Below are 21,053 nucleotides of genomic sequence, written 5' to 3' on the forward strand. Positions count from 1 at the left end.
AAAGCTGACAATCTGGGGAGGCATTGGGCTTGTTCACTTTTTGCCACTGAGTAATAACTGAGATCATGCAGGCAGAATATCCTGAATTGTTTGTCAAATGTGCAAGAGTGATTCCTGTAAAGGGTGGACACAACATTTATATTTGCGATGTGCAAAGTATCAGATTGGTTATAGGATATTTCATTAGCAAACCACTGTCTTTATTTAGATATTCCCCTTTCATTTTTATCAAGACTGTTTCCAGGCCACATCTACCCATGCATCTGCTTTCAATCACTATCACATCTGTGACCAAAAAGCCTGACGTGTAAATCTGGGCAAAGTGAGCAGTTACAGCAAAGTATGGCAGACTTTTGGGGGTTGCAGGCCTGTATCCACTGAAGTCAGCAGGGGTCTGTTCGCAAACTGCAACAGGATACTGTTCAAGTTCATTTTCACTTTAGCTTGAAAAAATGAAGTATAGGCAGTAATAAAGAAGGGAAATAACTCATCCCTATTTACCCAAGCCATCCAGCTGAGAGGCCTGGTGCATGCATCTGTGAGCTGAGGGCAAGGCCTGCACTTTCTGAGGAGCAGTACAAAGCCACAGGCCAGCCATGAAACTGAGAGGTAAATTTGGTGTAATTTTGTGTTCCTGTTGGTTTCTGCCAGCTGCAGGGGCGGTGGGTGCAGCCCCAGAGCTGTGCAGCAGAGGTTTGTACCCTTGGTTTGGTGGTGAGGAGAGTTAACAGGCCTGGAATGATGAAGCAAGCTATCTTTTAAGACGATGTATCATATCAATTATATTGGAGCAAAAAGCATGACCCAGACTGACAAAATATAAGACAAAGTGGAAGAAGGAAAATGCTGATCTGGTTCAAAGGACTGAAGGATGAAACGATTGCAGCTGCCACTTTGAATCAGTCAGCTGTACTCATCTGTCAGAAACAAATTCAGGTAACATAATTAACGAGATCTCTTTCTTATATGGTTCTCTTTCTTTGCACATAGAAGTGTGAGAGAAATCTTCAATTAAACTAAATCTGAAGGTCTGCTGCTTGCACAGCAGGAATAGGCTGCCTTTCAGTCACATTAACCTGCTGCCCATGAAGTAAGGATCAGGGCAAGAGAGTACTGTGTCAACATGGCCATAGCAGGGTAAGGAGGTAAAGCCACAGAGTCCAGGAAATGGTGCAGACAAGTTTCATCAGCTGGAGGAGATAGAGGGAATGCAGGGGGAAAAGAAAACACAGCAGGAATGGAAACAAACAAGGCTGCTCCAAGAAAAAAGCCCTGATATCAAACAATTGAGACGACTGCAAACAAGAAGGGAAAAAACTTCTGTACTTGAAATGAGAAAAACAGCTGTGTTCATTATAGTATCCTCACACCCTCCCAGCCAGCAATATCCCCTCAATGCTACTTCACAAGTGTGCACTCAGTTCTCCTTGGTGAGAGGCAGTGGCCATTGGGAAAGGCTGTGTTACCTCCTAGTCCTGTGCAACTATGCAAGACCTGTGCAAAATTTGGCACGGGTTGGCATGCATTGATGCATTTAACATAGCTCCAGATCCTTTGTATTTCCCATCACAGTTCACATTTTAACATGGTGAAGATAAAGGAGTAAACATCATAACACTCTGCATATCCTAGGGGATTCAGAGATGATTCATTGGGGTTTGGAAGGAAAAGACTGTTTAGTGAATGTACATGACAAAACTCTAGTCTGGACCATGACAAAATGTATTCCCTTCTAAAGAAGCATGATCTAGATTCCAGGGAGAAGGAATCTGAAATGTCAAATCAATTTGTCTTTAGCTTTGAGGATTTGGGTATTCCACATCTGAAGAATCCATGTAATATATCAGATAATAAGAAAAACATATCAAAAGAATATAAACCCCAGTTAAGGACAAAAGGCAATCACTTAGTATCCTGGCTACAAATTGGAACTGTGTATTTTACACTAAGCATATTCTTCCAAAGTATCTGTCCCAGCAGAAAATCAGAAGGTGACAGAGCAGCTATCAGACATGACCTCACTTACAGGTTCCCACATTCAAGATTGCTCAACTTCTGGGGCCATCTGGTGTTTTCTTGCTTCACGGTAGCATGGTGTCACCACAGAGTCCCAGCTGGGCTGTGAGATAGAGAGCAATTTTATTGTGAAAACTACCTCAGATGGAAAAATAAACGTGCAAAATCATGTGCACTACCAACAAAGATTTTGCTAACTTACCTAACGGTTGCATTTCAGTGCTTCTGGGGAAAAGAAAAAAAAAAAAAAGAAAAAGAAAAAGAAAATAAAAATGTTAAATGAGATCTTGTTTCCATTCCTTGCATCACTGTAAATTCCTCTTCCCCCTCAAATGACATTTAATCTTTCTGTATCAGTCCTAGGAAACCAAGTGCCTCTTCAATGGCAGGTAGAGATTTTAGATTTCAGGAGATACATTAGATTGTCTAAGCACCATTGTAGTCCTCCAGCACTCTGTCTAGCCTAACCTTATGGGAATCTGAACTCAAAGCAACATCCATTACATTTGTGCAGTTGTTCAAATCTACCAACACAGTGGCACTGCTGAGTTACTCAGAGCTCACATCACACACTCAGTGCTTCCCCTCACAATGCCATTTGGAATTAAATACTGTCCTTTTTGCATTAGCAAAACACAGCCAAGACAAAGCTCTTGAAGTGGGCTGACCACATCTCCTTCAACTAAAGAGCTCAGTGGCTTGGGATTATATTTAGTGGGGCTGTCTGTTTAGTGGAGAAGGAAACACGGGGACAGTAAGCAGAGGGAAAGCCATGGATTATTCAGATATATCCCAGCAAGGATGATGTGAAAAGAGGGAAGGCACAGAACACATACGTGCCACACTGACAATAGCCTTTGAGGTTGTACCTAGTAAAGGGCTGACCTGGCTCAAGCTCCAGCAGCCAAAGAGGATGTTTTGACCGGAAATGCCAACCAGAGATGGATATCTACAACCATGGTATGGATTGGTGAGGTGTTGTGACCTATCAGACATATTATTATTATCTTAGTATTTGTCACGGGTTACTTAGATTTACCTATGCCCGTGACAGGGGAAGCCACCCCACGCCCCCCCCCCGGGGCCCGGAAAGGAGGGGGAAAAGGGGAGTGGGATAAAACAGCGACAATCTAAGGAGGAAAAACTTATTTTACTAAATATGATATCGAAATACAAGATAACACAATATAATATAATTAAGGCTGACAAAATCGAACGAAACAGAGAGAGAGAGTCTCCGAAAACCGAGAGGCCTACTGTGAACTCTAGGCGACACGGCTGGAACGCTTCCCACTCTCCGAGAAGTTCGAGAGAAGAAGGAGGGCACTCCAGCCTGGGAACGAGATTATATAGAGTCCTGGTCCCGTGACTTATTGTTACTCCTGTTGTTCTCTGGGATATGTAGTCTTCTTCTGTGGACTGCACATTCAACAGAAGTATCCATACTTGACATGATGTTATGATGTGGAATACTGATAGCAAAATTACAAAATTACAAAACCATGACATTCCACCCCTTATTCTACATTATTACATCATGGTTAATATATACATATATATACATATATATACACGTATGTAAAATTGTGATAGCTAAATAGTAGAATTGCATGTAACATAACTAAATGTACAACTATAATAACTAAAATACACTACACATGCAAACATATATATATATAGATAGATACATAAAATTATTGACTGCATTCCCCCAGCATCAAATTCCCTTGTGGCACACATTGAACATCCCCATCCTTCTGCATTACCCACCAAGTGCACCCAGGTCCCTGGGCAAAGACAGTTCCACGGATAGGTTTGCCCTTTCCAGAAGCTGGAAGGACCCAAACAGCTTTTCCCAACATGTTCTTTACATGTATAACAGGGACCTTATCTCCTTCTACAGTGTGTAGGGGGCTAGATTGACTAGGACCATCACGATTGACAGATCCTCTAGTATTGACCAACCAAGTGGCTTCTGCCAGATTCTTCTCCCAGTGCTTAAATGTTCCACCACCCATTGCTTTCAACATAGTTTTCAACAACCCATTATATCGTTCAATTTTACCAGAAGCTGGTGCATGGTAGGGAATATGATAAATCCACTCAATGCCATGATCTTTGGCCCAAGTATTTATAAGAGAATTTTTGAAATGTGTCCCATTATCAGATTCAATTCTTTCTGGGGTGCCATGTCGCCACAGGACTTGTTTCTCAAGACCTAATATGGTGTTTCGAGCAGTAGCATGGGGTACTGCGTATGTTTCAAGCCACCCAGTGGTTGCCTCTACCATAGTGAGTACATAACACTTACCACTGCGAGATCGTGGCAAGGTGATATAATCAACCTGCCACGCCTCCCCATATTTATACTTTTGCCATCGCCCTTCCTCCCAGAGAGGTTTCATCCTTCTGGCTTGTTTAATTATGGCACATGTTTCACAATCATGAATAATCTGTGCAAGAGCGTCCATGGTTAAGTCCACCCCTCGGTCTCTGGCCCACTTATATGTCGCGTCTCTTCCTTGATGACCTGAGGTCTCATGAGCCCATCGAGCTAGAAATAATTCACCCTTATTCTGCCAGTCCAAGTCAATTTGAGCCACCTCAATTTTGGCAGCTTTATCTACCTGATGGTTGTTTTGTTGTTCTTCAGTAGCCCGACTTTTGGGCACATGTGCATCCACATGACGCACCTTTACAACCATATTCTTTGTTCGGGAAGCAATGTCCTTCCATAGTTCAGCGGCCCAAACAGATTTTCCCCTCCGTTGCCAGTTATTTTGTTCCCACCGCTGTAACCACCCCCATAAGGCATTTGCCACCATCCATGAGTCAGTATAAAGATACAGCATTGGCCACCTCTCCCGTTCAGCAACATCTAAGGCCAGCTGGACAGCTTTTACCTCTGCAAACTGACTTGATTCTCCCTTACCTTCAGTGGCCTCTGCAACCTGTCGTGTGGGGCTCCACACAGCAGCTTTCCATTTGCGATGCTTCCCTACAATGCGACATGATCCGTCTGTGAATAAGGCATATTTCTTTTCATTTTCTGGTAATTCGTTGTATGGTGGGGCCTCTTTAGCACGTGATACCTCTTCTGCTGGTGATGTTCCAAACTTTTTATCTTCAGGCCAGTCCATGATTACCTCTAGGATTCCTGGACGATTGAGGTTTCCCATTCGCGCTCGCTGTGTAATCAGCGTAATCCACTTGCTCCAGGTGACATCGGTAGCATGATGGGTGGAGGGAACCTGTCCTTTGAACATCCAGTTCAGCACTGGCAGTCGAGGTGCCAAAAGGAGCTGTGTTTCAGTCCCGACTACTTCGGAAGCAGCCCGAACCCCCTCATACGCGGCTAAGATCTCCTTCTCAGTTGGAGTGTAGCACTCTTCAGACCCCTTATATGATCGACTCCAGAATCCCAGGGGTCGGCCTCGGGTCTCTCCTGAGGCTCTTTGCCACAAACTCCAAGTGGGGCCTTTCTCTCCAGCAGCAGTATAGAGGATGTTCTTTACATCCTGTCCAGTCCGTACTGGCCCCAGGGCTACAGCACGGGCTATCTCTTGTTTAATCTGTTCAAAAGCCTGCTGCTGCTCAGGGCCCCATGCAAAATCATTCTTCTTCCGCGTTACCTGATAAAGGGGGCTTACAATGAGGCTGTAGTTTGGAATGTGCATCCTCCAAAAGCCCACTGCACCCAGGAAAGATTGTGTCTCTTTCTTGCTAGTTGGTGGAGACATGGCAGTGATTTTGTCGATCACATCTGCTGGGATGTGACGACGTCCATCCTGCCACTTTATACCTAAGAACTGAATTTCCTGGGCAGGTCCTTTTACTTTGCTTCGCTTAATAGCAAAGCCAGCTTGTAGAAGAATCCGGATTATCTGCTCTCCTTTTGTGAAAACTTCTTCTGCTGTATCGCCCCACACAACAATGTCATCAATGTACTGCAGGTGTTCAGGAGCACCACCCTGTTCCAGTACAGTTTGGACCAACCCATGGCAAATGGTTGGGCTGTGTTTCCACCCCTGGGGCAAACGGTTCCAAGTATACTGAATGCCCCTCCAGGTGAAGGCAAACTGTGGCTTGCATTCTGCGGCCAAAGGAATAGAGAAGAAGGCATTGGCAATGTCAATGGTGGCATACCATTTGGCTGCTTTTGACTCCAGCTCGTACTGGAGTTCCAACATGTCCGGCACAGCAGCGCTCAATGGGGGTGTGACCTCATTCAGGCCACGGTAGTCTACTGTCAGCCTCCATTCTCCACTGGCTTTACGCACTGGCCATATGGGACTGTTAAAAGGTGAGTGAGTTTTACTGATCACTCCCTGATTCTCCAACTGGCGAATCAAATCATGAATGGGGAGCAAGGAATCCCTGTTGGTGCGATACTGCCGTCTGTGCACTGTCTTTGTAGCAATCGGTACCTGCTGCTCTTTTACTCGTAGCAGCCCCACAACAGACGGGTCCTCTGACAGGCCAGGCAAAACAGACAGCTGCTTAATGTTGTCCATGTCTACAGCAGCTATCCCAAAGGCCCATCGATACCCCTTAGGATCCTTGAAATGCCCCCTTCTGAGGTAATCAATACCCAGTATACATGGAGCCCCTGGGCCAGTCACAATAGGATGTTTTTGCCAGTCTTTGCCAGTGAGGCTTATTTCAGCCTCCAGCACAGTCAATTCTTGAGAGCCCCCAGTCACTCCAGAAATATGGATTGATTCTGTCCCTTCATGACTGGAGGGCATTAGGGTGCACTGTGCACCGGTATCCACCAGTGCCTTATATTTCTGTGGTTCTGATGTGCCAGGCCATCGAATCCACACAGTCCAATAAACTCTATTATCCCTTTCCCTCCCCTGACTGAGGGCAGGGCCCCTCTATTGGTTACCTGTGATGACTGGAGCAACTCCACTGGTGGTTGGTATGTCTAGTAGTTCTTTCACCCGTGCTCGTAGTGCAGACGTGGGCTGATCATGCCACTTCCTCATGTCTTCTCCACGGTCACGTAGGTAGCGCCACATGGAAACACGCGGTGCAATCGTACTGTTGTTCTTTGCTCGAGCTGGGAAGCGTGTGCGTTTAACAGCTGAGACTTTTGATGATGCAGGTGGGGAGTAGGACTGGACTAGTTTGATCAGATCCTTCATTAGACCTGGTGGCCCGTACGAGGATTGACCTTCATCAGTTGTTTCTGATACTGTTACGGGATCATTACAATTAGTTGATGGAAACAATTTCTTGCACATTTCATCTACTCGGTTTTCTAGCCGTGAGATGGCAGAAACTGCGGCATGCAGTTGGGGGAGCTGCTGATCGGTGGTTTGAAGCATTATAATCAGCTCAACAACTCGGGGCCATCTGTCCACGAATCCTTTAGATCCTGATACCAATGACTGTGCAATTCTCTCTGGTGCTGTACTTGTGATTTTCTGCCACATGTCAGGATCGGCCCTCACTCTCTCTGGGTCAAGTTCGCTTGGATCAGGGCTGTACAGCATTTTCGCCATGGCCAATTCCCTCAGGCGCTGAATACCTTTTTGGACAGTATTCCAACTATCAAATTTAGGCTTCAAAGCATCCTTATAGGGGTACCTTTCTCTCACGGCTTCTAACAGCCGCAACCAGAGAGTAGCAGCTCCATCCGAACATCTGCTAATCCCTCTGTCGATACCTGCATCTTGGGCAATGCTTCCTAGTTGGCGAGCTTCATTACCATCTAGAGACAAGCTGTTGGCCCCGTTGTCCCAGCAGCGAAGCAACCAAGCAAGGATACCTTCATCTTGACGCCGTGTGAACTCCTTTCTTGAGCCTTGGATTTCAGTCAGCTTCAGAGGTCGACAATAGGTGATTTCCTCCTCATCATCAGTCTCTTCTTCATGCCTCTTGGTTTTTGCCTTTGCTTTTTTCGGTACTGCTCCATGCCCGGCACCTGGGTCTTCTGCTGCCCCCCCCTGTGCTTCTCCTTCTTTTCGTTCTAGACGCATGGACACCCGTTTCCATTTCTTGCCTTCCACAGGGGCAACTGATATTGCTACTGATGCCTCCTGTGACTGATCAGAATTAACTTGGGCTTGAATCTCAGATCGGAAACTCTCTCTCTCCAGAATAGTATGATACAAAGCACGGTATGCATAAGCCAAACCCCACATAAGGTTTACCTCCTTAGATCTCTGACCCAAATACTCACTTAATTTCTTAGGGTCCCTTAGGTGTTCAAGAGTGAAATCCCATGACACTGCGGGTCCCCATGCTTCTAAGACTTTTCCTAAACCTTTCCATATTCCCTGCCAGTCATCATTCTCTGGTTCTGGAGGAGACTTCCGCATAGAACGAATGCATAGGAACATATATGCATGCATTGATAGTGATAACATGAATGCAAGTATGAACCCTATCTCAGTTATTGAAAAGCGTGTGGAAATCTGAGAGTACAACCTAAATAAAAAGGGTTTTTTTAGCCTGTACAATGAATTAAACATGGTGGTGTTTGTAAAATTGCCTGTTCCATCTGGGATGCAAGTATTTGTAAAATTGCCTGTTCCATCTGGGATGCAAGTGTTTGTAAGATTCACAATTCCATCTGGGGTGTAGATGCCAAAATTCTGACCATACCACATCTCGTAAAAGTACCAGGCAGGTGTCTCCATCAGTATCCACCTTATTAGGCTATATATCTGCACAATTCCACAACACCAAATTATGGTGTTAATAGTTGACCAATACTTTAAGAAGATCATAATTGCTTTCAATCCCTTAAACAGAGCAACTGGGATGAAGAGTGGATTCATAGCTGGCAGGCTCTGTAAAAGTCAGAGCTAGCTAGCTTTGCTCTAAGGGAGAAAGAAATCCCTTTGTTTTCTACACAAAAGTTAGATAGCAATGCTGAGAATGTGCAGCAGCCCTTAATGTTGACAATTTGTCTGGTATTTCAAGGTCACGTTCTCTGTGAGCAGCTACGGAAAGATAACACTCCCAACACTCCCGTAACGAAGCTCTTTAAGAGCAAAGAGAGAGTTGTTCTAAAAGCTAAAAAGCTCTATGCCCGCATTCTCCACCAAAAAATCTGTCACGGGTTACTTAGATTTACCTATGCCCGTGACAGGGGAAGCCACCCCACGCCCCCCCCCCGGGGCCCGGAAAGGAGGGGGAAAAGGGGAGTGGGATAAAACAGCGACAATCTAAGGAGGAAAAACTTATTTTACTAAATATGATATCGAAATACAAGATAACACAATATAATATAATTAAGGCTGACAAAATTGAACGAAACAGAGAGAGAGAGTCTCCGAAAACCGAGAGGCCTACTGTGAACTCTAGGCGACACGGCTGGAACGCTTCCCACTCTCCGAGAAGTTCGAGAGAAGAAGGAGGGCACTCCAGCCTGGGAACGAGATTATATAGAGTCCTGGTCCCGTGACTTATTGTTACTCCTGTTGTTCTCTGGGATATGTAGTCTTCTTCTGTGGACTGCACATTCAACAGAAGTATCCATACTTGACATGATGTTATGATGTGGAATACTGATAGCAAAATTACAAAATTACAAAACCATGACAGTATTTTTTCTAAAAAATCCTTCTTTACATTTCTGTGTATTCCTTGCATTCTCCTGCTGTATTAAATGTAGAGGCATTAACAGCTTATAGCAGCAAAGGTCCAAATCGATTCTGTCATAGGAAATTTACTAAGAAATTATTATTTTACCCATTATTTTTACCCAAAAGTTTCAAAATCAGGGAAGGGACAACTAAGTTTCAGAAACAGAAAAGCCTGTACTTCAGTGATAATGGTTGTAATACTTTTTTACAATCATTTGGTGGGCAGGAAGAAAGAAAGTAGACTGAAGTATAGAGTGGCATTTTAGGCTGATTTTCCATACAGTGAATTCTAACATACTCTAAAAAAGGCTCCCAAGGGAAGTGATGGCAGAACCTCTGATTGGGTAATGTAATTTCTGCATTTTATGCCTTTGGTGAAGCCTTAGAACCCATCTCTGAACTGATTCCAAGCCAGGACATATCTTTCTGGTGAAAACAGAATCCTTAATAAAGCTACTGGAATATTTTTTGCTTTTTTGCAGATTAGATGCCTCTGAGTACAACAAGTGTGCCATATGCTTGTAAGCCAAAGCATTCTTTTTATGTTTGGAAATAGAGCAATTCCCTGGAGTATAAGCAAACTTGTAAAAGCTCTTTCTTTATTTTTACTTTTATCCTTCCTCCCTCATTTTATCAGGCACTGGAGTCATAATGAAGTCTTTGCTATATTCACATTTCCCACATTTGTAATTGATTGCAGCTAGGCCTCACCACTCAGCTTCTGATTTATAAATTTTAGGGGGGCACGGGACAAATAATTAGTAGTGATTGCTTGTTTTGATCATACAAATATTGCAGTCAACATTTGGCGCCTCCCTGTTCACACGTGCACACAGGAAAACAAACTCTGAAGTAATCTGCAGAGTCAACAGTGTCATTTCAGCACAGCTCTTGTTGAATTCAGTAATAACAGCAACGTCAATCATACCCAAGTCTTACATAGCATATTTCATATATAGAGACTAAAGTTTTTACAAAGTGGGTATCAGAAGCTCAAATTTAAATATAGAGAAATAAATGTTCATCACTGAAGAACACTCAAAAAGTAATGCTTCCTATTATTTCCATGGAAATTACAAAGGATACAAAGAACACAATGACACTACTTAATAGAGCAAGTTGTCAGTTACAAAGCACTCTTCTTCAGCATAGTCACCACCATTTTCACAAGCCATAAACAAGAGCCTGGATACTGCACTCATAACAGTCTGCACCAATGGAGATGTACCACTGTCTCTGTCGCCACTGCTAAAACTCATTGCTCACCACCTCACTGTGCTGATATCCACTGTCAGATCTCCTTAAATGTTTTGCAAACATTGATGAATGTTAATGGATGTCATTTTTTCTTCACGGAAAAATTCAGTTTCACACATTTGCTTCATTCACACTTCCATGTCAGATGCCATTCTTTCATATTGCCCCTCTGCTGCCATCTGTCACACGGCAACAAAATGGAACAGAATATTTGTGGGAAGATTTAACCTCTACTGCCACACACCAACATCTGTCTCTGATGTCATGAGCCAATAGAAGCAGTGGAAATGAAGATTATCTGGAACAAGCTGCTTTGTGCACCTGGCATGGAGAGAGCTGGCTTCCACCTGACTGTCCTGTGGAGACTATCTTTGCTTTTATCTCTTTTTTATATGTAAAGTAAATATGAACATGACCCAGAATTGCATAGATAGGGAAAACAAACAGAGAAATCAGATATGTTTTCTTTTCTGGAGCAAGGTGCCCCTGAGCATGACAGGGAGTTGAAATTAGAGCATCTGTAAGGTCCCTTCCATCCCAAACCATTCTGTGATTCTGTCATTCCAGATGCTGGAAACATCCAGATGTTGGACAAACTGTTTCAGTTAAGACAAGAAAATTTATCTAGGAACAATGGGAAGTATTTTAGGATGGCACATTACAAAAAGCAACCAAAGTGGAAGAAAGTGTAGATTGCAGAGAAGAGCTAGGTCCAGCAGCAGAATATATAAATGGCCTTTGCAATTCACTGGCATCCACATGACCAGAGCAGTGGAAAAAGGTAAATGAAAAATTCAGATTCAGCAAATACTCGTATAGCTGAAGAGATTGGCTTGTCCTCACTGCAATCAAATATTACATGTCAGATTAGCACAGATCAGCAAGTTTTAGCAGAAGGAATACTTTGTTCTGCTTTAGAATGGTACAGCTTTATTGGAAGGTTCATCCTTTGGCCTGTGTTAGTACAGAGCCAGTACTATGGGGTGCTGATGTGTGTTAGCTGCGCTTTGAAGTTACTGCAGTAACAGCAATTACAGCTGCAGTGGTATGTCAGACTTCCTGGACATTTTCAGTGTCTGCTTTTGGCAGAAGACCACCACCAGTCCCTTTTGCTGGTACTGTATAAATAATACCTTTTATTACACACTTTCTCCTGATCTTGCTGCAGGTAGTTGGGAAAAACTTCTGTTTTTCTTCCTGCTTACAGTAAAAAACAGCAATACGTCTTATAGATCTTTGTACTTTTCAATAGAAAGAGTCTTCAGAGTTAAATCCCACACATAGCATCTGAGTTAAGTCTGAGTTAATCACAGCCCGTAGACAGTTTGTGGAGAATGGCACAAACGTACAGGACGCATGACATTCTCATTATCAGAAAGCTCTGGTGATGCAAGTCTGTCTGATCCTAGCACCAGGTCAGATAATATTGATTTCAGGGCACCTGCCTTCCTTTGACTCATATCAGAACATGTGCCTCTAAAATTCATGTTGAAAGGAAGAGTTTTAAGCATGCAATAATCCTTATGAAGTAGAACTTTCCCTATCATTTTACTTCCATTAGGCAAACTTTCCTTGTGAACCAGTGTCAATCTCACCTTTCTGACGCCTGTTTTAGTCAGAAGGGTGTAGTGCTGACCTTTATTCCTGGAAGGGAATTCAAGTAGGAAATATTTAACATTATGCAGTCATAATAGATTTTCCCTTTATTGTTTAGTTTCTGTGAACAAATCTGGTAGGACTTGAAGATCTACCTCCCCAAAACACTTGCGACACAATAGAGGTGAATCATAGTTTCCAGGCTCCAGGAGCTAATGTCTGTGCAGACTGATCACTGAGACTGTGTGCTGCTCACAGGGGGAAAAATAAAATAGCACAGAAAACCAACACGTTTTTCCCCTCTCTTTTTTACCCTGTGTTTGAGAGCTCTTGAATCTAGTCTCTACATATGAAAAGCTTTTCTGATGCCTGTAATTCACATGAGGTGGATTCAGTGGGATTATCTTTTTCCTGTCTTTAGTTAATTCCACATCAGCTCAGTTCACTGTGCTCAAAAAACAAGGAGGCAGCATTCCTCAGCATTTTATTTTATCTTCCTATTGAAAGATGATGCTCCCTATACCTGAAAAGAATGGTGGCTTATTTTACTACCACGGCATGACAACATATGAATATGGAGACTTATTAAACAGTATTTACACATGAACAAGCAATAGCAAGTGTTGACACTGTCAAAGGAAAGCTGCCAGAGGAAGATCACATCATAAGCTGAGAGAAGCAAAAAAATCAAAGTAGACACTGATCACACTGAACACAACCAAAATCTGAAGGGTTCCTCCTTTATAAGAAACCTGAAATCTCTATTTTTCATATGCTTAAAAAGACATAACTTTCAAGTATTACATTTATAAATGATGTAAAGTGATTAAGAGATGTCAGCTACCACAGATCTAAGCTGTGCGTTTTCCAGACAGATATAAATACGTCAGGAGCAAGTAATAAACCATGATAATTGGCAACCTATTTACTTGATGAAGTCTATAGGAATTTATTATTTATTGAAATATCAATTAGTCATACACTAAACACTTATACATTAATTTATACATGAAGATTTAATCACAAGCTTGAAAAATTCTTCTTTTTCTACTCCTATAGTAATGACTTCAAACATAGCTTGGGATTTTACTCTTCAATGACTTTTACAATGGAACAGTGTTACACATGTTATAAGGTGATCGGAAGAGGATGACATTAAGGACTAGTTTTGAAAAACTGAAAGAGAAAATACAGTGTGGTGGTATTTATGTGTTTTTTTCATAATTAAGGATTACAGTAAGAGACTGTAGGAAAAAGCCAAAAAAGAAAAGAAATTTTATCCTTTATTGGTAATTCAGCTACCAACAGAAATAACACAAGATCTGTTCACCCCATTATCCCTCAACCCAATGCAAGAAACTTTAAAGTAAAGCAATAATCTCCTGGAAAAAAACACCAGAAAAATGTTCATTTGGAGTCACTTCACATAATCCAGCAAGCCACTTTCCATGTTTTGATATACTGTTCAACGTTAGAGCCATCATAATGTTTTGTTTTTACTGGGCAACATTAATTCCAGCAGCTCAAAGCCCACTGCAAGCAAAACGACCCTTTCCCTGCATGCTGGATAATAGCACTGCTGCTTCACAAAGGCAAAGGAAAACAGCACTCAGCTCTGTCACACAGATTGCTGAGATGGAAGGAACACACTGCAACTCCACCTTTGCTCAGATGTGATGCCAACATCAGAAGAAATCATTTCATCTTTCGGCCACTGTTCTTGTAATGTATTATTCCCCTTATTGACATGTCAGCCACAGTTGCATCCTGCAATTCCCAGACAACACTGTGCCACACACAGACACACGAGAGGGGTCAATGTTACATGTCTGCAGATAGACAGACTGTTACCTAGTGTAATTTATGTTTCATCCCTACACCCAATACATAATATAATGCATTTTAAAAATTTGCTTGCATAACTTAAGCAAGAGAAAACACACAAGAGCTGTCTCATTAGACAGCTAGAGCTGTGCAGATGTTTTCATCCATTTTCGTGCCATCAGAAGATGCTGAACAGCCTCATAATGTAAATGGGGAGGTCATTTTTTAGTGTTCTTTATAATTATATAACAGACAGCTCTTTGAAAAACAGCCCTTATTAATGAACCACAAATAGACACCTCCCTCAGGGCATGTTAAAACACATTGTGCTCACTGTGGATAGGACACTTGGTCAGATGGGATTCAAAAATTTTCATATAAGCTCATAAAAAAGCTCATAAAGTGCATGCTTATGATTCAGTCTTTATTATAGCAATGCTTACAAAGGATTTATTGAGATCCTCATAAACTCTTCAGTTTTACCTCTATTCTAGAGCTGCTCTGTGTGAGAAATTAGGTCTGCAGAATGCAGGTGAAAGACAGATGTAAATAATTTGGATTTTGGGGGGAAGTTTTGCATATTAGAGGGAAGCTTTTGAGTAATTTTTATAAAAGCTCAGATTATTTTTATTATTTATTAGATTTTGTTAATGGAAGCATGCTACAGTAGGACACTGTAGGCACAGTTTCCTTTGCAGCCCTATGGGTACAGATTTTTACTATAGGTTGCAGATTTTTACTTTTGCTCTTGGATACGCATGAAATAGCTGCATAATATTTCCTATAGTGGAAAGGACTGTAAGGCTCCTTAACCACATGAAAATCCTTGATTTCTGCACTGGTTCTGATTACAGTTACCTAATATCTCCCTTCTCATATGTGTTTAAAAATGCTACAGATTTTTAGTGTCGAAACCTGCTTTTCAGTGCCTTCAGTGTTCCTAAGCCTTCCCTTTGCCTGATTTAGAGACTGGCCAACAAATCCCATTGAATTGTAAAGGACATTTATTTGCCGTATTTCAAGAAGTCGAGCTGCTTTTAGCTGAATTCAAATTAGACATTTCAGATCAAGAAACTGAAACTCCAAGTACTCTGAAAAAAATACAGTTGTCCTTATTTTGGGATACTGAAGAATATCCAAAGCCAAGGTGAAGTATAAGTAGCTGCCAACTTTCTTATACAGGCAGCTAAAAAAAAAAACCATTTGCATATTATTTTTAACCCCACTCCCAATCTAAATATTCCTTATAGCCTTCTTTGTCAATCAAACCTGACCCATGTATCACTTTGAAAGACCAGCATTAGATGCTGTATTGGAGGCTTGCCTGTCTCCTTAAGCAGTAGAATGGATTCTCCACAATATAAACGGAGGAACTAGTAAGTCCTCTAAGTAATGTCAGTTTCTTCAAAGCAGATATTGAGTGAATTTAGACTTTCTTCTAAAAAGTAGAGACATAAACCCTTCTCATATTTCTATTATGGGTTTTATATCCTGAATAGATGTCTTGAATGGACCAACAGAAATGTACCACACGCTAGAAAGACCAGCCCAGCTTTTAATAGTAGGGCTGTCTGCAGCTAGGTGAGATGAATTATCTCTTATGATTCTGATGAAGTAGAAAAGACCAAGCAGCTCCTCCACGCTAAATCAAACCCTTGCAAGAGGAAGGTCAGTTTTCTAAGATGGAGCTTCCAGGCATCAAAGGGATTGTTTATATTATGTTCAATGTATGAGCAAGTGTCTCGCTCCAATTTGTAGGAGGGAGGCAAGGTTCTTTGATATGTGTATACCCGGCGTGAGATTAAGAAGCAACGGTTCAAATGTTGATCCAACCAGTTTATTAGGGTCCTAGCTATTTTTGGGGAGATGGGGAAGGGAAGGTAGGCGATAGGGAAAGTAGGAAATATAAGCAAGGAGTCTTTGCAGAGAGCAAAAGAGATAGTCACCACCGTGGGTCCAGCGAGGTACACAGTAGGTTCGTTGATCTCAGGAACTCGTCTGATCACCGCGGGGGACGGGAGACAGTCAGGGAGCTCCGCAGCAAGCCGGTCCCGGGGGTTCTTCCGACGAGGTTTTCCCCTCAGGGAATTCTCTGTCAAAGGTGTCTTTGGGAGTTTGTCTCCAAAGTCCCCAGTTTAGCGAGGGCCTTTTATCCCCCATTTCGGTGGGAATTTTTCTTCTTCGAAGTCTGAGAATTGCATCTCAGCATTTTTGGGGGAAATACCAAACTTCCAAACAAACAGGCAAACACTTCTCGAAAGATGATTTACAACCAGCTTTTGTGACATTCCTGGCCACAGATGGGCCAGCAAGGAAGGAAGAGGGGGGTCTCCGTTGCCGGACACAAGCGTTATCGCCTTCTGCAGTGGTCCACTCCTTCGAGCAGCACCCCTGAGAAAGACTGCTCTTCCCATTTCTGCTTATCTTTGCAGTCGTAAGCAGAAACACTATGGCACACCAACACCCACCATTCACCCTCCTAGATAGTTAGCAGTCGCCAGTCTTATCATCAGAAAGGCCTCATGAAGCAAGCTTTGAGACAACAAAAGAAAACCAGTTCTGTCTTTCACACCACCCCGTGGCTCAAAGGTTGCTTGAAATTGATGCAAAAATGACCGTTCACGGTGGTGAGGAAATAAAAAAAAAAGTAAGCATAAGGGAAAAGAGGGATGGGTGATATGGGGGAATTAAATGTTAACAATCATCATCATTCAATCAAAACCTTGATTGATAACACATTAAACATAAGGTTACTCGTAAGGTCATAATTACATTCAGTATACAGGCATGTATTTTAGCAAACCACCAAAGAAACCACTATATCAGATCTCTTTAAAATAGAAATTAACACCCTTAATACCATATAACTTTCCTTTAGCAATCCATGCTTATATATACCATAAACATTTAACAATCACAAAGACAGTGACAATAACTAATAGTATCAAATAAACAAGTAAAACAAATAAATAGGGGTATTTGTGTCAGCTGCTGTCCACTTGAGCATTTCCAAAGCAGTTCAATTGCTGAGAGATATAAATACTAGTTTGGCAAGTTAAAATACTGTTATAGTCTATTGAACTTTTCACAGGACGGTGTGTGTGTAGGATACCCCACACTATAAACCATAATAGGGATAATCCCAGAAATATACACATCTCTTATCAAAACTTAGACATTTTCCAACAACCATGTTTTGTATGGAACTCCTGGACTTATGTGACACTGCAAAACATCAGTGCAAAGTTTTTATGATAGATTTCATTTGTGACCACATCTAACAGATATTAGATAGGTCCCTTGGCTCATTTCCCAATTTGTTAGGAATTTGGAAACACTATGGAGGAGTTACATGCAAATCATAATCAGTTTGACAAAAAAAGGGGTAAAAGAAGGGATCAGAAGGAATGGTTATCACTGTGCAGAAAGTACCAGAAATCCAGAATGACCTGAAAAAGAAACTATGAACCAAATTGTGAAGTTTTAACAGATCCAAGGACTGATATCAATCACAGTCCACAACCACAACAAACAAAACGTAATACTATTGCAACCAAAATATGTAATCAAGAGGTATATTCAGAATTCTAGCGTGATCACATCTTCAACTTTTCTGTCACAAAACACAAATGGTTAAAGTCAGCTATCAGTCATTCTGTGTTCAGTAAAGGTCCCACGGGGATCTTCTGAAAAATAAGACAACAACTTGCCCTTTTTGGGGCTTTGTTAATACAATTAAAAAATGAGAGAACAATCCATCGAGGAGTATATTTTACATTCCTTTTTCGGGGTGTCCTTAGCCTTCTAAGGATATTTGTTAAGGGATTTCATTAAGGTTAGGGAAACACCTCGTTAGCTGAGTCAGTAGACACAGGCTGGCCAGAGAGATAAGTGTTTCCCTAGCTTATCAGCAACTGGATCGTGACTCACAGGGGCAATTGGCAGGAGTGGGGAGGCCTTGGGACAGAAGGTGTTAAATCGAGGATCTCCTTTTGTTGTGAGCTTTCTAATAAACATCCACCCTTCACTGCCTTCCCCCCCCCCCCCACTTCCCACTCATCTGGGGGAGGGGGTGAAAGCATCAGCTTTCCTTGAGCTTTTGTTCTGGCCACAAGTTAACTAATTTCTCTAACCTGACTGTGGGTAATCCATTCATCAGATCTCGTGGAACACCCTTTTGCCAGCCCAGTGTCCAGAGACGATTACGTTTATGATCAATATTTCGCCTACCCGTTCTTACTGGCAGTGAGACCCTTCCAGTTCCACTGAGCTTTGGACTAGGTGACCTAGGAGCAAGGGTGGTTGCTGCGAGCCTTACTTCCTCTGGTTCAGATATACTGGAAGAAGCCACAGGCCCATATTTCCTTTCATAATTAATCAACTCTTGGGCAACCTCCCCCCATGTCCATACTTTATATCCTGACTGCAAATGGCCTGAGGTGCCAGTTCCTTCTAATGCTGCCAGGGTTCTTTCTCCCTGAGGCATAGCTTGTATCTTTCCTTGTAGTTGTATACCTATAGGTTTCAGTGATTCTGGAAGCCCCCTGATTAAAGGAGTCATCCGTTCAGGATCAACAGGCATCATCATAGGTGATCCATGATGTGTCTGCAGCTTTCTATCATACATCATTTGCAGACAAGCAGCTTTTTGAACACTTTCCACTAATTGATCAGCTGTCCCATTAACAGCAAGAGGGTCTCCCCTTTCTAAAGGGTTAAGACCACCTGCCCAATAGGCAGCCCTTTGTGTTAGGGACCAGGGAGCACGGTTATTACCAGTAGTCAAAAATACACCTGGCCCCCAATAACCCTCAGCCTCCTTTTCGGTTAACATAATTTGGTCTCCACCAGTTAAGCTGACTCTCCATACATATTCTGTTTCCGATTCCTTTGGAGAGCGGCTAAAATCCTTTTTCAGTTTTGCTAATTCAGTGGCAGAAAAGGGAATTTCTTTAACATTCATTTGAGGGTCCAGATCCTCAGTGTTATCAAACGTATATTCAGTTTTTATCAAAGGACGCAATTGGGCTGGCGAGTCCTCTAATTTGCCAAGCCCTTCCTTTATTCCTTTGTCATGGTTTAATAATTTTGTAATTTTTGCTATCAGTATTCCACATCATAACATCATATAAAGCATGAATAATTTTACTGAATCTGCAACTTATCAGAAGAAGACTACATCTCCCAGGGAACAACACGATAGGTCACGGGACCTGGACTCTATATTAACTCTGTCGCAGAACAGACTGACGTCTTTCGAGTTCTGGCGTTCAGGGGAGTGTGTGGGAGCCTTCAGCCGTCTCGCCTAGATTTACAGTAGGCCTCTCGGTTACGGGACTCATTCTCTCTCCTATTTTGCTTGATTCGTTAGCTCAATTTTCAATTATATTGTATTATATTGTGTTATCCTGTATTTCGATATAGTATTTAGTAAATAAGTGTGCCTCCTTAGATCGTTGCCGCTGTTTTCTTTTCCTAATTAACTTTTTCCTTTCGGCCTAGGGCCCCTCCGGGGCCTACGGCCCCCTGTCACGGACGCAGGTGGATTTTTAGTTCAAACCGTGACAGATTTTGGTGGAGAATGCGGGCAAATTGAGTTGCTGTTTTTCTGTGTTTTCTTCTGTTGCTCTTTTAGCTTTTAACAGAGCTACGAGTTTTTTTCCCTGTTAAGGAGCTATCTCGTGTTTGGGATTCTGCACCTGCGAGCTTGACCTTGAAAGTCCAGGCGGACTGCCAATACTCCGGTATATTTTATAAACACTGCTGAGCTTTGTTTTCTTTTACTTTTTTCTCTCTATTGGAGGAAAAAAGATGTTTTCTCTACTAAATTTGTTTTACCAGGGACTGTGTGCCATTGGTTCCTTTTTTGAGACGCTCCGAACATATTGGGCCATGTTTAAGCTAGCCACTTTTCCTTATGGAGCTATACAATTGTATAATGGATTGAAAGCATGGTTAGCAATGCTCACTTCGTATCTGTATACAGCTCCAGAGGGAGCAACTAATGCAACTAATTATACAGAAATGGTGATTTTTAAGCGTGCTCCTCTTTCTTTCTATGAATCCTTTATGCAGTTTTTGAATGATCAGTGGGTCACACTCTTAATCTCCCTGATCTTACTGTTGATTATTGTAATAATCTCACTCAGTATCTGGATTTATAACATCCGGAGGAAGTCTTCCCTAGAACCAGAGAATACTGAGTGGCAGGGAGTGTGGAGAGGTTTTGAAGAGATTCTCAAAGGACAGACATCTTCAGTGTTATGGAGCTTCACTCCTGAACACTTGAAGAATCCTGAGAGTTTGATTGCATATTTGAGGCAGGAATGTTGTGGCTCAGGCAGATCTCAGGAGGCACAAATGATTTTGGGCCTAGCTAATGCTTATCGGGCCTTAGTCAATACCATTCCTGAGAGGGAAGTTTTAGAAGCTGAGAGAGAGAGTCTCAGGGCCGAGAAGGAGAGTCTTAGAGCTGAGGCAGAAAAACTTTGGACTGAGAAGGTAGAGAGAGAAAAAGCTTTTGAAGCTGAGAGAAAAGATCTCCTGTACCAACGAGACTCAATCTGGTACGAGAGAGAGAGTCTTAGAGCTGACGCAGCAAAACTTTGGGATGAGAAGGTAGAGAGAGAAAAAGTTTTTGAAGCTGAGAGAAAAGATCTCCTGTACCAACGAGACTCAATCTGGTACGAGAAAGAGAATCTTAGAGCTGACGCAGCAAAACTTTGGGATGAGAAAAGCTCCCTGCAATCCCAACTCAAC

General features: G+C 42.2%; 2 protein-coding genes across 2 annotated transcripts; both read right to left on the reverse strand.

The window, feature by feature from the left end:
• Nucleotides 1–2,290: 2,290 nt before the first annotated feature.
• On the reverse strand, nucleotides 2,291–6,774 carry LOC146762834 (uncharacterized). Its single transcript, XM_085556051.1, has 2 exons — nucleotides 4,328–6,774; nucleotides 2,291–3,488 (listed from the first exon to the last, which is right to left on the reverse strand). The coding sequence occupies exons 1-2, from the start codon at nucleotides 6,762–6,764 to the stop codon at nucleotides 3,052–3,054; spliced, it is 2,874 nt and encodes a 957-aa protein (XP_085412177.1). The 5' UTR covers nucleotides 6,765–6,774; the 3' UTR covers nucleotides 2,291–3,051.
• An 11,521-nt stretch (nucleotides 6,775–18,295) lies between these two features.
• On the reverse strand, nucleotides 18,296–19,398 carry LOC146762835 (uncharacterized; the record flags this gene model as incomplete). The annotated part of the gene is made up of 1 exon (XM_085538602.1): nucleotides 18,296–19,398. A coding segment is annotated over one exon (1,023 nt), but the record flags the coding sequence as incomplete, so codon positions are not given.
• Nucleotides 19,399–21,053: the final 1,655 nt, after the last annotated feature.

This window comes from Coturnix japonica, chromosome 1 (assembly GCF_054131305.1).
Source record: "Coturnix japonica strain WE chromosome 1, WE-NBRP24, whole genome shotgun sequence".
Classification (NCBI taxonomy): Eukaryota; Metazoa; Chordata; class Aves; order Galliformes; family Phasianidae; genus Coturnix; species Coturnix japonica.

What these genes read in the sequence shown, in the direction of transcription:
- LOC146762834 (XM_085556051.1), bottom strand. Translation starts at nt 6,764, where the DNA reads ATGCCCTCCAGTCATGAAGGGACAGAATCAATCCATATTTCTGGAGTG. An exon ending in CTTGCCACGATCTCGCAGTG is followed by an intron (nt 3,489 to 4,327) that starts GTAAGTGTTATG and finishes TTTTGCTATCAG; the next exon opens with TATTCCACATCATAACATCA.